Source organism: Plecotus auritus (genome assembly GCF_963455305.1).
Source record: "Plecotus auritus genome assembly, chromosome: 7".
Classification (NCBI taxonomy): domain Eukaryota; kingdom Metazoa; phylum Chordata; class Mammalia; order Chiroptera; family Vespertilionidae; genus Plecotus; species Plecotus auritus.
In genome coordinates, this window is record NC_137774.1 from 41,677,813 (window position 1) to 41,691,473 (window position 13,661).

Genomic DNA, 13,661 nt, shown 5'->3' on the forward strand with positions numbered 1-13,661 from the left:
GGGCAGGGGCTAGGGCTGGGGCTGGGGCTGGGGCTGGGGCAGGGGCAGGGGCTGGGCTGGGGCTGGGGCAGGGGCTGAGGCAGGGGGCTGGGGCAGGGGCTGGGGCAGAGGCTAGGGCTGGGCTGGGGCTGGGGCAGGGGCTGGGGCAGGGGCTGGGGCTGGGGCAGGGGCTGGGGCAGGGGCTAGGGCTGGGCTGGGGCTGGGGCTAGGGCTGGGGCTGGGGCAGGGGCAGGGGCAGGGGCTGGGGCAGGGGCTAGGGCTGGGCTGGGGCTGGGGCTGGGCAGAGGCTGGGGCAGGGGCTAGGGCTGGGGCTGGGGCTGGGGCAGGGGCTGGGGCTAGGGCAGGGGCTAGAGCTGGGGCAGGGGCTGGGGCAGGGGCTAGGGCTGGGCTGGGGCAGGGGCAGGGGCTGGGGCTGGGGCTGGGGCTGGGGCAGGGGCTAGGGCTGGACTGGGGCTGGGGCAGGGCAGAGGCTGGGGAAGGGGCTAGGGCTGGGGCTGGGGCTGGGGCTGGGGCAGGGGCTGGGGCAGGGGCTTGAGCTAGTCTGGGCAGGGAGGTCAGTTTCCTGTTGTGCTGGCTCCACACTCACCTTGTTAATATAAGCTCCTTCGTGCCCAGGTTGGTGGCCTCACCAGCCCCTGCCACTCGGATGCCCGGCTCAAGCTTTACAGCAGGAGAGACTAAGCCTGAGGAAACATGGGTCAGTCAAGGCCTCAGGACACTTCTCACCAGTACCCTGTGCACACCCCTCTTTTCCAAACCCCCTGATCCCCACTGCTCAGCCCCTGACTTGTAGCAGCCTTGTCTGCCCTGATGACTCCCTACTTTAGGAAGCATTGCCCGGGCCATCCCAGCAAGCCCTGGCTGGAGAAAGCGCTCCTGACCCCCCATCAAACAGGGGCACAGGTGAGGTCATGGGAAGAGCCCTCAGCAGAATTGGGGTATCAAAGGGACTAGATCTAAACATTGAGTAAGTGACTTTATCCTTCTGAGCCTCAGTGTCCTTGTCTGTGAAGGGGGCCTCTTCTATGCAGCCGTGGGGTCACAGTGGTCTAATGGTGGGGGCCACGGGGCACAGGGAAGCCGTAAAGCACCTGCTGGCCCAAGGACAGCCTCTCCTGCTTACACGACTGCGCCCTCTCTCCTGGACTGGCTCTTACCCCCCTTCTAACATTCTTCCTCCACCGGGTACATACCCATGTGAATCCCGCACACGAACACCTCAGCCATGCCTTTCTGACTCCTTCCTCGGAGACCTGGGGTCCTTGGGGAAGCTGCAGATACATTTTTAGGGGAACTCATAGTCAAGTTCAGAAGAGACAGCCTTATCAGGCCCCAGGATCTGGACTCTAGATCTGAGCTTGGGTTCAGGCTGGAGGTGAGGCCACTACATTGCTTATCCATGTTCCAGACCCCCGTCTAGCCACTGCTGTGCCGTCCCCCAGGCCCAGGACACCTCACCTGAGAAGCAGAAAAGGCAGAGGGATGGGGTGGAGGGGGGCTTCAGCGTGGTAGAGGGCAACCTTCCACTGGACAGGTGGGAATATTCAAGGCCCCAAACACACAGGGCAGCTGAGAAAGGCTAGGACTCCTGGCACCAAGGGGCTTCTGCCTGCAGAGCCTTGGGGGCTCAGACAGAGCTGCTGACTTGCTGAGCTCTCAGAGGGGCGTGGCTCTCGGAGGGGCGTGGCTCTCGGAGGGGTGTGACTCTCAGAGGGGTGTGGTGTGAGGCCTCCACTTCTCGATTCCAGCCTCCCTGTGGGTACAGGGAGCTTTACTGCTCCTGGGGCTTTGGGCTTAGATCCGTTTCTGAGGTTCCCAAGGCAGACGGGGAGGGCAAGGGAAAGGGGGTGGGGGGTTGAGGGCATTTGAGAGGGAAGGGAAGGGGCCTTTGCTGACCCTTGGGACCCAGAGCTGACCTGTGAGGACAGAGGTCCTGAAAATGGAGGTTTCTGGGGAAGAGTTGAAACCTCATGGAAGAGATGGCCGCAGGGTTGATTCTCACCTTCCCGCAGGCCACAGTGAGTCTCAAAGAGGGAAGTGGGAGGAAAAACAGGTAAAGGTGTGCAGGCTGTGTGACCCGCCTGTTGCAGGGTGAGCAGGAGGGGCGGCAGTACACAGGCCTGGGGACAGGGCAGCTGTATGGAGGGGCTTGCTTGCCAGGCTCGGAATTTGATGATGGGATGCCACTGGAGTGCCAGCTCTAGAAAGATTAATCTTGCGAAGCCAGAGGCAGAGAAAGTCAACAGACCAATGCCAATGCCAGGGAAGTATCTGCTGATGACAGCACGTACCTTCTGCTGCAGGTGGGTGTGCAAATCAGAAGGTGCGCCTCACTGGAAAGCAAGCAGGTGGTGATATCAGGGCCTTAAGGTTCCTGTCCTTTGACCCAGAAGTCTCCTTCAAGTGGATGTATTTTTTGTTGTTGTTGGTAATTCTCATCTGAAAATATTTTTTTCCATTGATTTTTAGAGAGAGTGGAGGGGAAGGAGGGGGAAAGAGAAACATTGATGTGAGAGAGACACATCAATTCGTTGCCTCCCACACTCGCCCCGACTAGAGTTGGGGATTGAACTTGTAACCCAAGTACGTGCCCTTGACTGGAATCGAACCCGAGACCCTCCAGTGCACGGGCTGATGCTCTAACCACGTAGCGACACCAGCCAGGGCTCGGTGGATGTACTTTAAGGAAATCACAGAAAATGCTGAAAGAGCTCCTATCACAAAGATGTTCATTGCAGCAGCAATTACAATGGTGCAATTTAGAAACTTTCCACCAATGGGATAATGTTAAAGTCAACCACGATATATCATCTCAGTAGCTGATTATGTAGCCATTGGTATGATGTTTTAAAGGTTTTGGGGCTATTTATGCTTCAACTTGAAGTACGGAAGGTGTATTTTGTGCTTCTTTGTCATGTACGATGCCTTCCATGAGCCAGTCATTGACCTATTTATTAGAAATACAGAGCTAATCTGATGGGAAACACAGGAAGGAATGACATAAAATGGCATCAGTGGTTTTCTGCCAGTGATGGGATTATAAGGAATCTTTTCCTTATTAAGGTTTGTAGGTGTTTTCCAAATGTTCAGTAAGAAGCTTGTATTACTTTGTAATTACAGAAAAAAGCGCTCTGCATTAAAAGGAAGGCGCTATTCTGAGAAGCCAGGAGGGAGTTCTGTATTTGGGGAGCATGCGTCTGTGTGTCGGAGGAGAGGGGCTTGTTTCATTCATTTATTCATTTGACAAATATTGAGAAGCACTGTTCTAGGCCTGGGGCACCCCTGTGAACAACATGGAACCCCCCACCCCCTGTGAACAACACGGAAATGCCCCCATCGTGGAGTCTACGTCTCGCAAGGGGGAGGGCGTGTTGAGGAGATTAGGAGGCAGACCCCACTCCCCCTGTGGCTGACTGAATGTGGGGACAAAAGAGGGAAAGGGTTGTGGCCAACGCCCAGTCGGGGGAGGAAGTGGTGCCTTCGCTGAGGGGGGCCTTGGGCAGAGGCAGCGCCGGGACCCTCGCTGTGGCGTGGTGAGGGTGTGCGGCCCAGAAGTGTCCAGAGCTGATGTCCAGGAGGAGCAGGAGATCTAGATCAAACAGTTAGAAGAGGGGGCTGGACTAGAGACAGAGACTTGGCAGTTGTCTGCAGGTAAATAAGTGTATAGGGGGAAACGCCAGGGAAGCAGCTGCTGTATGGAGGTGGGGAGAGAGGAAGTGACAGAGAAGAAGGCCCAGGAGGAAGGCCCCCCCCCACCCTTTGTCCCCAGGCAATGATGGGCATGCTTTGTCTTGCATAAAGAACACAGAGCTAAGTGGGACCGGGGTGGGGCAGGGCCTGAGGAGCTGGGAGAGATGTCTGCCCACCCCTAGCTCAGGCAGGGGACCTTGAATGGAGGGGCAGAAGCAGCCATAGTGACCTCCCAGTGTCTGGCCAGCGGTGATGGGGATGCCTGCTCATGGTGCTTTCTTTTTCTGCAGGAGAAGGGAGCACGCCCTGCACATCCAGCATCCTGCAGGAGAAGCAGAGTGAGTCACCCCCCGCCCCCCGCCCCTGCCGCACCGCCCACCCCCCAAACTTTCCTTTCCTTGGATGGGTCCAAGCTCCACAGGCCTGGGGCCTCTCTCATCCACTCACAGCCCAGGGGGTGGTAGGGCCTTCATCACTGTGCCTATGGGCAGGATCAGAGGACCTGGAACCGCTCTCTGCCCCATGAGGTGAGTCCTGGGTTCTGATTTCACACACACACACACACACACACACACACACACACACACACACACACACACCCAGCAGCTGGGCTTCAGAGCCTGAGGGACAGCCCGAGGCTGGGGCTGGGAGGCTGAGCCCAGCAGAGCAGATGGGACCTGGGAAAGCCTCGTGCGTTGTTTGCATGTGGGAGAGAGAGGAGGACAGGAATGGGGAGCAAGGCTTCCTGAGCCTTTGATACCGTCTCCTTCGGTGACACAACTACCAGGAATCCCAGCCGGTGACATGGTGATGGAGGTCAGAGGCCCTCAGTCAAGGGTTATGCCAGGGCATGAGCGGTGCATCCCATCCCTCAGAGCCATGCCTGCAGGGCCCGGGCCTCCTGAGGCTTTGTCCTCCTTCTTAGTGCACAGGCTCCTCCAGGCTGCCTTCTGCCTGTGTTTTCTCCGGGAAAGGAGCAGAGGATTCGACCAGGAAAGATTTGGTAAAGATGGCAATTGCTGACAAAGTAACCTCAGGACATAGTGCCTGGAGGTGTGGGGTGACCTTGGTGGGCACTGTCTGAGCCACACGTCTTTGTTCTGGGCAGTACTGAGTTTCCCACGAGGCTGGGGGCAGGGAGAGGAGCCTGTGTGTGTTTGGGAGGAGGATGTATTCTCAGAATTTCCCTTCTCTCTCCTGCTATTTTGATCTGTGCTTGCAGCTTTGGGGGTGTGGGGAGGAAAAAGAATTTCCCTTCTACCCTTCTAAGTTCTTGTAGCTGGACTAGTGATGAAATGGACAGGAAACAGATTAACAGGAAAAAATGACCAAATTGATTACATATATACTCATAAGGGTTCCCTAAGGACACATTGGACTGAGGAGATGGAGGCAGGGGTCTGGGACTTCAAACGACAGGTAGGCAATTCACAGGTAGAGGAGGAAGAGCAAACCTGTGGCAAACAAATGTTTTCTGGGCCCAGTGGGCCACAGGGGGGACTGTGTAGGCTCCTCCCTGTCCCACTCTTAGTTCATATTGTGCTGGGTGACAGCCCTCTTCCTGTGGGCAGGTTCTCTACCCAATTCCTTAGTCAGTTGAGCGGGAGGTAAAGACTTTTTCTGAGTCTTTTGTTTCTTAAAAATAACTAGCTTAAAATAATATCTCAAAAGCCATATTCTGGGGTGGTAAATTCTGCTTTTCTTCAGGGGGCTCAGCCCGCTCTGCCCACCCCTCCCGCAGGCGCAAGCCTTTCGTGAGGCCTCCCTCCAACCTCTTCTGTTCCAGTGCAGGTCGGCTACCAGCAATGCCAGCTTCCCAGGGCCTGGCTCCAGCTCGAGGAGGTGCACAGGCCTCCCGAGAAGCTTTCTATGGTCTAACCTGCAGTGGCGATGCAAGACAGAGCCCTCAGGGCTGGGAGGCATAGTGTCTGTCAGAGGCACCCTCTAGCGCAGGCCAAAGGGCGCTGGGGGGTGGGGAGGGGTGGGCAGTGCAGGGAGGGGTCACTTTCCCTTTCCTGTATCCTCACCGAATGTAAGGGACTGAGCTCAGCAAGGTGAGGGGAGCGGTGTTAAAATGTGCCCCGGGATTTTAACTTATAGAGGCGACTGAGTGACAAATCAGAGAGATCAATGCCATTGAAAAACCTTATTATTTACAGTTCGCAAGTGGAGGGGCCACGCCACGCCATGCCACGCCACACCATGCAGGACCACAGGGGAAGCAGACAGAGGTTTGATCGGGAGGCAGGAGGAGGGGAAAGCCTGTGTGGAACCTCTTATATTTTCTGAGGGAAGGAAGGCAGGGCAGAGGAAACCACGTAGGACTGGCTCGTTCCAAAAGTATCTGAGGCTCCGGCCTCCAGGGCTAGTCTCTAGTCTGCTACCTGGCCCTGGGTGATTTAGGGCAGGGAACTATGGGCTTGGTGTGAGAGTTAGATAAAGGAGGTGGATTGATTGGTTTGCATATGACAGGTGAAGGCCAGTTTACTGTGTCCAGGAATTGGTACCCCCAAGATGTTCAAACAACATAAAATGAAAAAAAAACATGATTAATATGGGGATGTTGGGAACCTGAGAGAGGAAAAGGGCCCAGATCATTCCTTCTGGGCCTCTAGGACAGGAAACCACAACGCTAATCAAATCGACCAGATGTTTGGTGTCTTCTAGAACTGGCTAAGAAACATGTGTGTATAAGTTTATTTTTTCACCGTAAGTATAGATTGTGGTCAGAATTATGCTGCTTAAGGATATTATTTTTTAAAAACATTTTTATTGATTTCAGAGAGGAAGGGAGAGAGATAGAGAGATAGAAACATCAATGATGAAAGAGAATCATTGATGGGCTGCCTCCTGCATGCCCCCTATTGGGGACCAGGCCCACAACCCGGGCATGTGCCCTTGACGGGAATCGAACCCAGACCCTTCAGTCTGCAGGCCGATGCTCTATCCACTGAGCCAAACCAGCTGGGGCTGGGATATTCTTATTTAGTGGAGAATAACAGTAGGTGATGGAAGAATTCCGGAGCTGAAATGCTCGCTGAAGTCAGTGATTCCCAGGACAAACCTATTTTGACAGTGAAAAAACAGCAACACTGTTATATGTTTTTCCATTCAATTGGGAGGACTGTTTTTTATTCCACAATTGCATCCTGCCTACAAATTTGTGCATTCAAATACTTTCTCTTTTATAAAATGATGGAAGTAATCGACGGTGATTTGTTCATTTTGAATCCCAAAATTGGCAAAATAAAAGGCCACGACCCTTAATAAAAACAGAATTACAGCAATGCCTGATGTTTACAATGTGATTTGCCATTTATAGTCACATCCATGTATATTATTGTAATTTCCACTTGGTTTTCCAAACCTCACTAAAAACAAGGTGGGAAGTGCCACAAATTGCCCTGGACCAGGAACCAGAAGATCTGGGGCTGGGTTAAGAACATCTGAGCTTTAATGGGATTGACCTTGGGGCTGAGGCCCAGTTCCTTCATTTGCTCGCTGTGCCACTTTGGACAAGTTATCTAACATCTCTGAGCCTCAGTTTACTCAGTTGTGGAAAGATGACCATAATGGCTACTTCCTAGATTTGCTGAGGGGGAGGAGATAATATATGTGCCAAGATCTGCACCTCTCACAGAGGAAGTGTTATTGGCGGAGTGCCTTCTGTGTCCCCTTCTATAACTGGTAGAAGTGGAGCTCTTGCATTTCCTGAGGTTCCAACAGGAGGATGAGATGTCATGGAAAGCTTTATCGATGATGTAAGATGAAAGGGGTTCCCCTCCAAGGTCCCATCTCCCTCAGTCTTGCCTTGGACAAAGTCCAGCCGTGTCTTCAGCAGGGCAAGGATTAAAGCCACTGCCCAGAGTTCCCGCTCCACGGTAAAGCACAGTCCAGTCTAGCATCTGGCTAGCTTAGCTTGTGTTCCCAGCTGCAGTGCATTGGGCGTGGGGTCCACAGGGCTATGGGCCATGTGGTTGCTAAGGCCATGTAATAGGCTAGTGCGCAGGTGAGTGCAGGTCATAGACCAAGAGAGTGCAAGGAAGCAGGAGAAAAGCAAGAGAGAATAAGAGAGAGAGAATTCCTTTGTCTGGGGATTAGGTATTCCCAAATTCTCAGGGGCTTGCATTGGGGTCCACCCTCCTGGCCAATGATCTTTATTCCCAGGTTAGACTGGCAGGCAAGCACCTTCCCTACTTCACCCTGACTTCATGACCCATGTACCCATTTCCCCCTCTGTTTGACCCCTTCCCCAAGTGGTCTGCAGGGAATGGGCTGGTGATGGTTCCCTGGGGAGTGTGACATTGCAGCTTCCTGGTGAAGCTGCCCAGATGACCATGCTGATAATGTCTGGCTTCCCCATTGCTTTCTTCCTATTATGAATATTAGCTAGCTAATTATGACAGCGACAGAAGCACTTAATGGTTCTCACTTGGTATTGGCTTTTGGATGAGCCTCGGCAATTGGAACGCCTGGCACAGGTGGGATGAAGCTCATCACCTCATGGAGCTGTCTTTTTGACACTCTGCTGGTCCTGTGGCTGTCTCAGTTGTTCCTGGCTGAGTGTTTCCTCATGAGTCTGAGTCCCAGGGAGCCCCCTGCACCTGCCACAGAAAGTGTGAGCGCAGGGAAAGAGGCCTGCCCTGGGCCATCTGCCGTGGCCTTGGCTGGGGGAATGTCCTAGAATCCTCCCTCCTTCGTGGCTACCAGGCAGCCCCAGCCTTCATCACGCAGTTGCTGGGCTTCTTATTTGGAACCAGACATAAGAAGTCCAGGGAGCCATTGTGTGTGGGGCTGGGTAGGGGCAAAGGGGAGAGAGAGCCTGGGTGGTGGTCAGGAGACCTGGGTCCCTCCCACTGACTTGCTGTGCAGCCTCAGCTCCTGCTTGTGGCCTGCCTTCCGTCCTGCCTCTGGTGCCCCTGTATTTAGAGTCCCTTAGCTGCTCTGGTTTTCTCTTGCTGCCTCTTTGTCTCCTGGTTCCCGTGGTCTGCAAGTCTTTCTGTTCAGCCCTGTCTACGCCACTCCACGGCACAGCGGACACTGACAGAGTGCTTCCAGCCCAGCCGTCATGGTGCTGGGTGCGAGCCCTCAAGGCACTAAGCATCTGCTCCTCAAACCTCATTCCTGATCCTCCATCCAAAGGAAATGGTGCCATTTTTCACAAACCCAAGCTAGAAACATGGGGCCCTACTAGACTTCTCCATCTCTGTCACCTTCCAGAGCAAGATCAGACCCCTGAGAGTATCCATTCTACCTCCAACAGATCTCTCCGTGCCTCCACCCCTCTCTGTCTCCCATCCCTCCTCTAGCTGAGGCCACCATCTTCTCTCTCTCAGGCCGGTCCATCCTCCCTCTGCTGCCACCCTGCCTCCAGTTTCTCCCACTCCAGTCCTCCCTCCAGTGTCAGGGAGACCTTCACAGGAGGCAGATCTGTCCTCATGGCCCCTGCTGCCCTTCTGCGACTCCTCGCCAGCCAAGAATGAGCCTCACCCCTGCTTGACCCACCTGTTCACTATCCCATCAGCTCTCGCCCTTCCTGTCCACACTGGCTTCTAGAAGGAGCATGGAGACTCTAAGCACAGTTTTCTCATAGGCTATTTGGGAAGCTTGAGCATCCCATACATCCCTGTGGAGGGGACCCAACCAGCCCCCTTGGCAGCAGAGTGTAGGAAGGACTGGGGTCGCAGAGCGATTCCTTGGGACCCAGAACTGTCGGTCCCTGCCTTCTTTGCCCCATTCACCACGGCCCGGATCAGAAACTGGGCCTCCCCTCCCTGCTGGGTCCTGCCATCATCTCAGAAGAGGCTGAGGGCGGGGCTATTGGCTCAGTGGAGCAGTAACTCTTTCCTCTGCCCACCAGGTCCATCTCCAGGGAGGAGCCTGGCTCTTCCGGGAGACACGTGGCCGCCTCACTCTCCCCCTTCCCATCTCAGCAGCTCTACAGAGTGCAGGGTGCTGTTCTGGCTGGTCTCTGATCTCCATGATGACCTGGGAGCTGGGAAGGGCTATGGTCATTAGAAGCATGTCACAAAGGGAAGACAAAGATTCGGGGTAAATAAACAACCTTCTGAGGAAGGTGCTTGAACCTGGTCTGCTCACGCCTCCACCTCCAGAGCTTGGTCCCATGTCTGCTCTGAGCTCCCATTTTCCTGCAATTTCTCCTTTCCACGGTCACCCCAGGTCTCTGGGGAAGTGCCCCTTGTCCCCTGTGTCATGCAGGTGCCCCCTCAAGCGCCAGCTTCACTCCATCCCCAAAGACCTTGGGGTGCAAGATGTGCTCAGAAAAGTATGAATGGGAGGGGCTGCTTCTATCTCATCCCCACCTGATGGGGAAGATTCCAGGACAGGAGGACTTACTCTGGGGCCCTCTGGTAGGACCTGACACATGTGATCCACACTCGTGGTTGTCAAATGGCTTTCCCAGGGCCAATGCCTGGCATTGGAGGTGGGAGTGGCGGCAGCCAGCGGCTGCCCCAGGTGCGGGAGGGTCTGCCCATGGCCAAGCCTGCTCATTAGAGTGGGGTGCCCAGTGGGACTCCAACCTCTGTCTCCAGACCAAGACCCCATACTGGTCCTGATTGGGTCTCAATGGTTCCAGACTGACTTTGGTCTTCCTCCCCACCCAGTGCTGCCCTAGCCACGGATGGAGCCTGGTTTGTCCCAGGCTGTGTCCTGACTGAGCTTGGCTCCTTCACCAGATTCACTGTCAGACGAACCTGTATGGTTGCCACAAAGGGACGTAGAGAGAAAATGGGGTGTTCAGCATCATCTACCCCATCGTGGGGATGTGGTCTGACCTCATGCCCACAGCCAGGGGTCAGTGACCAGAGCTCTGAATGCTCCTGCACCCCCTCAGTCCTGGGGCCCCCTAGCTGCCCACACGGGCGTGGCACACAGAGCTCCTTGCCCACAGCTGGCCTCCCCACTCCTCTGCCTGGTAACTGGTGTCTTTTTCTGGTCTGTGTGGGCAGCTTGCTGAGCACAGCTGCAGACGAGCTATATTTAGCCAGCTTTAATGAGCTCAGGATGGCAGACATCCGCCTTGGGAGCACTTTTCTTGCGTGTGTGTGCGTATGTCTGTGCTTGGCATGGTCTGCTGTAGTGTGTAGGCACCTGTGTGCCCTGTGTGCCCATGCATTTGTGTGTGTGCACTGAGTGTATGTCAATGCATTGGTGCATTCATTTATACACAGATACCTGTGTGTCTATGTGAGTCTACCCTGTGGTGTTTGTGCTCTGCTGGGGATGTGTACAGCTTCTGACACCTACAGGGGTGCAAACTGGAAACACATTATTTGTTCATTTATTCATTTGTTTGAAAATGAGTAGCTTTTGTATGCCAGCACCTTGCTAGCCTCTGGGAATAAAATAGAGCAAAGAGACCACCGCCCCCACCACCCCCCGCCCCAAGTTGTGGCCTTCAGTAGAGGGACTGGCCTCTGGTGACCTGGTAGGGAGGGAGCCTCACTCCCCAGTTCTCCTCTGGGTGCCTTCCCCTGGCTACGCCCAGCCCAAAGCCAGAGTCTCCGCCTCAGGCCCTGGCTGGGCTGGGAGCTGGAGGGTGGGATGGGGGCAAATGGAGACCATCCTGCACAGCCCACAGACTTACACAGGAAAGAACAAGCTTTTCCTTCATTTTTCTAGACACCAATTTATGATTTTCACCCCACATATCCATCCAGCTGTGCTGGGGAACTCCCCCTCTGTGATTCCAGAGGCCCCTCAAAGCCCCAGCTGTCTCCCTGCCCTGCAGGGGGCGGGGCGTGAGGGTGTGTGCTCGCCCCAGCCTGGCGGTCCCTTCGTCCTGGTCTGCAGCTCCTGGGGCCGAGGGGGGCCAGGCCCCCTGGAGTTGTTGTCCATCCCCCTGGAATGGTGAGGATACCCCATGTTGGGAGGGCACCCCACATTCATCTCTGTCCTCCTCTCAGCCTGGGGTGGGGTGGGACTTTCAGCCTGAGAGCATCTGTTTCCTCAAACCCTTTCTTTCTGAGAACAAAGGTACTTTTGGAAACAAAACCCATGGTGCTCAGCCACAAATCTCCCCAGAGGCAGAGCAGCCAGAGCCAGGAGAAAGCAGACATTAACATCTCAGGGAAAACCACCCTGCTATGGGCGCGTTGAGAGAATTCTGATTTTTAATCTGCCTTTTGCGTAGGTAACACACATGGTATAAAATTCTAAAGGAACAAAAGGTGACGAGTAGGCCTCCTTCTCCTGTCCCCCAGCTCACCCAGTCCCTCTTCCTGGAAGCAAAGGTTATGAGGAGTTTTCTACAGACCATTCCAGAAATATCCTCTGCATGCAAGAACATCTCCATAAATATTCATTGATCCATATTTTTACATATAACCCTCACAGATGGGAGCATCCAGTGCACCCCACTCTGCACCTTGCTTTCCTCAGATAATACTTACGGCATTGGGATTATTTTATTATCTCAACACATTTAGAGGCGGGGCTTTGCAACGGTATGTCGTATTTCAGCATAATTTGTATCACCAGTCCCCATGTGGCGGGCACAGGGGATTGCTTTCTGTCTTTTATCTGTATTATAAATAGTTGGTGATGGTTAGTGTTGTGCATGTGTCATGGTGCACATGGACTTGGACCTGATGGGTCAAGGGCATTGGGCATTTTGAATGACACTGGCACATTACCCTCCACAGAGGTGGGACTGGTTCTCCCCTTCTCCAGCAATGAGTGAGGGCTGTTTTCCCACACCCTGGGTAGCAGGGGGTTGGCAACTGCTAGTCTGAGAGGTGAGAAAAGGCATTGTGGAGTAATGAGCATTCCTCTAGTTTCGAGTTCTAAGGTTGAGTGCACCTTTTTGTAGGTTCAAGGGCCATTCCCAGTCCTTTTCCTGGAACCCACATTCATTTTGAGGCGATTGCCAGGGTGAGACGGAATGTGTGGGTTGGAGCAGAGCGGGGGGAAGGGGGCGCTGAAGGGTCCTTCCTTCCAGGGACCACTCTGCTGGGCAGGCTGTGGTGTGGAGGCATATGAAAGAGTGACGAGAACACCGCTTTCTTATCCCTTATCTTTGTGCGACATCTCTGCAGGAGGATGAAGGAGTCCTGGCCCAGTGACCTGGTTCAAATCCCTATCCCTTCACATGCATATAGAGATAATTCACATACCCTCTCTGAGCCTCCATGTTCTCATCTGTAAAATAGGGAGAGCACACTGACTTCTCAGAATAAGTGGGAAGATTGCCTGAGACCCTGGATGACGATTAGACACTCGGGACAGATCTTAAGAGGACTGCGTTTATTACAGGAGAGTCACCGGGAAAGGGGACGCCATGCCCTCCTAGTGTCACGTTGCAGCACGCTAAGGGGGTTCTCCTGTGATTGAATATCTGGAAGCTTCACTGGGCCTGATTTGAGATGGTGACATTCCTGATCTGGACTGGGTTCCAAGAGGAGTTGCTCCCTGGAGCTATCCCCATGCTCACTTGGGGTGGCCAACAGGTTTTCCAGAGGCAGGATCTGGACTCAAACCCTGGGAAGGGTCAGGCCATAGTCTGGGCTAGTGTCTCTGTGGGGGGCTAGTTGGCCCTCTGGGGTTTTGGCCTCATTAGCCAGGTGAAGCCAGGCTGACCTGATTAGATTCTGACACTGAAAGGGTTATGGAGTCCGAGGAGGGGCCTCAGCCTCGAGGTCCCCAAGCCTGGTTGGAAATTCCTGCTCTGGCATCCCTGCTAAGTGGTCACTTACATAACTTGCTTGTATAACCTGGTGAAGGAGAACTCCCTGCCTTCTTCAGGCCGGCACAGGTCATTCCTGAACTGTTAAACATTCCTAGTTTGTGCTGAAACTTGGAACTCTCTAGAAACCACCACACCCCCTTTCATCCTGGCTCTGCCCTGTGCTCCTGGGACCCAGGCAAGGCTCTGCAGGGATTTACAAGCAGCCACCAGGTCCTCTAGATCCTGTGCTCCTCCAGGCTGGCCCCCCTCCCTTTCCTGCCCA

At 54.3% G+C, this 13,661-nt stretch overlaps 1 protein-coding gene across 1 annotated transcript in view; it reads left to right on the forward strand.

The window, feature by feature from the left end:
• PITPNM3 (PITPNM family member 3) overlaps positions 1-13,661 on the forward strand; it is an 89,119-nt gene that overhangs the window by 39,185 nt on the left and 36,273 nt on the right. Inside the window, exon 4 of the mRNA XM_080680600.1 lies at positions 3,981-4,028. Within this exon, the coding sequence (XP_080536726.1) occupies positions 3,981-4,028 (48 nt within the window). The remainder of the gene's footprint in view (positions 1-3,980; positions 4,029-13,661) is intronic.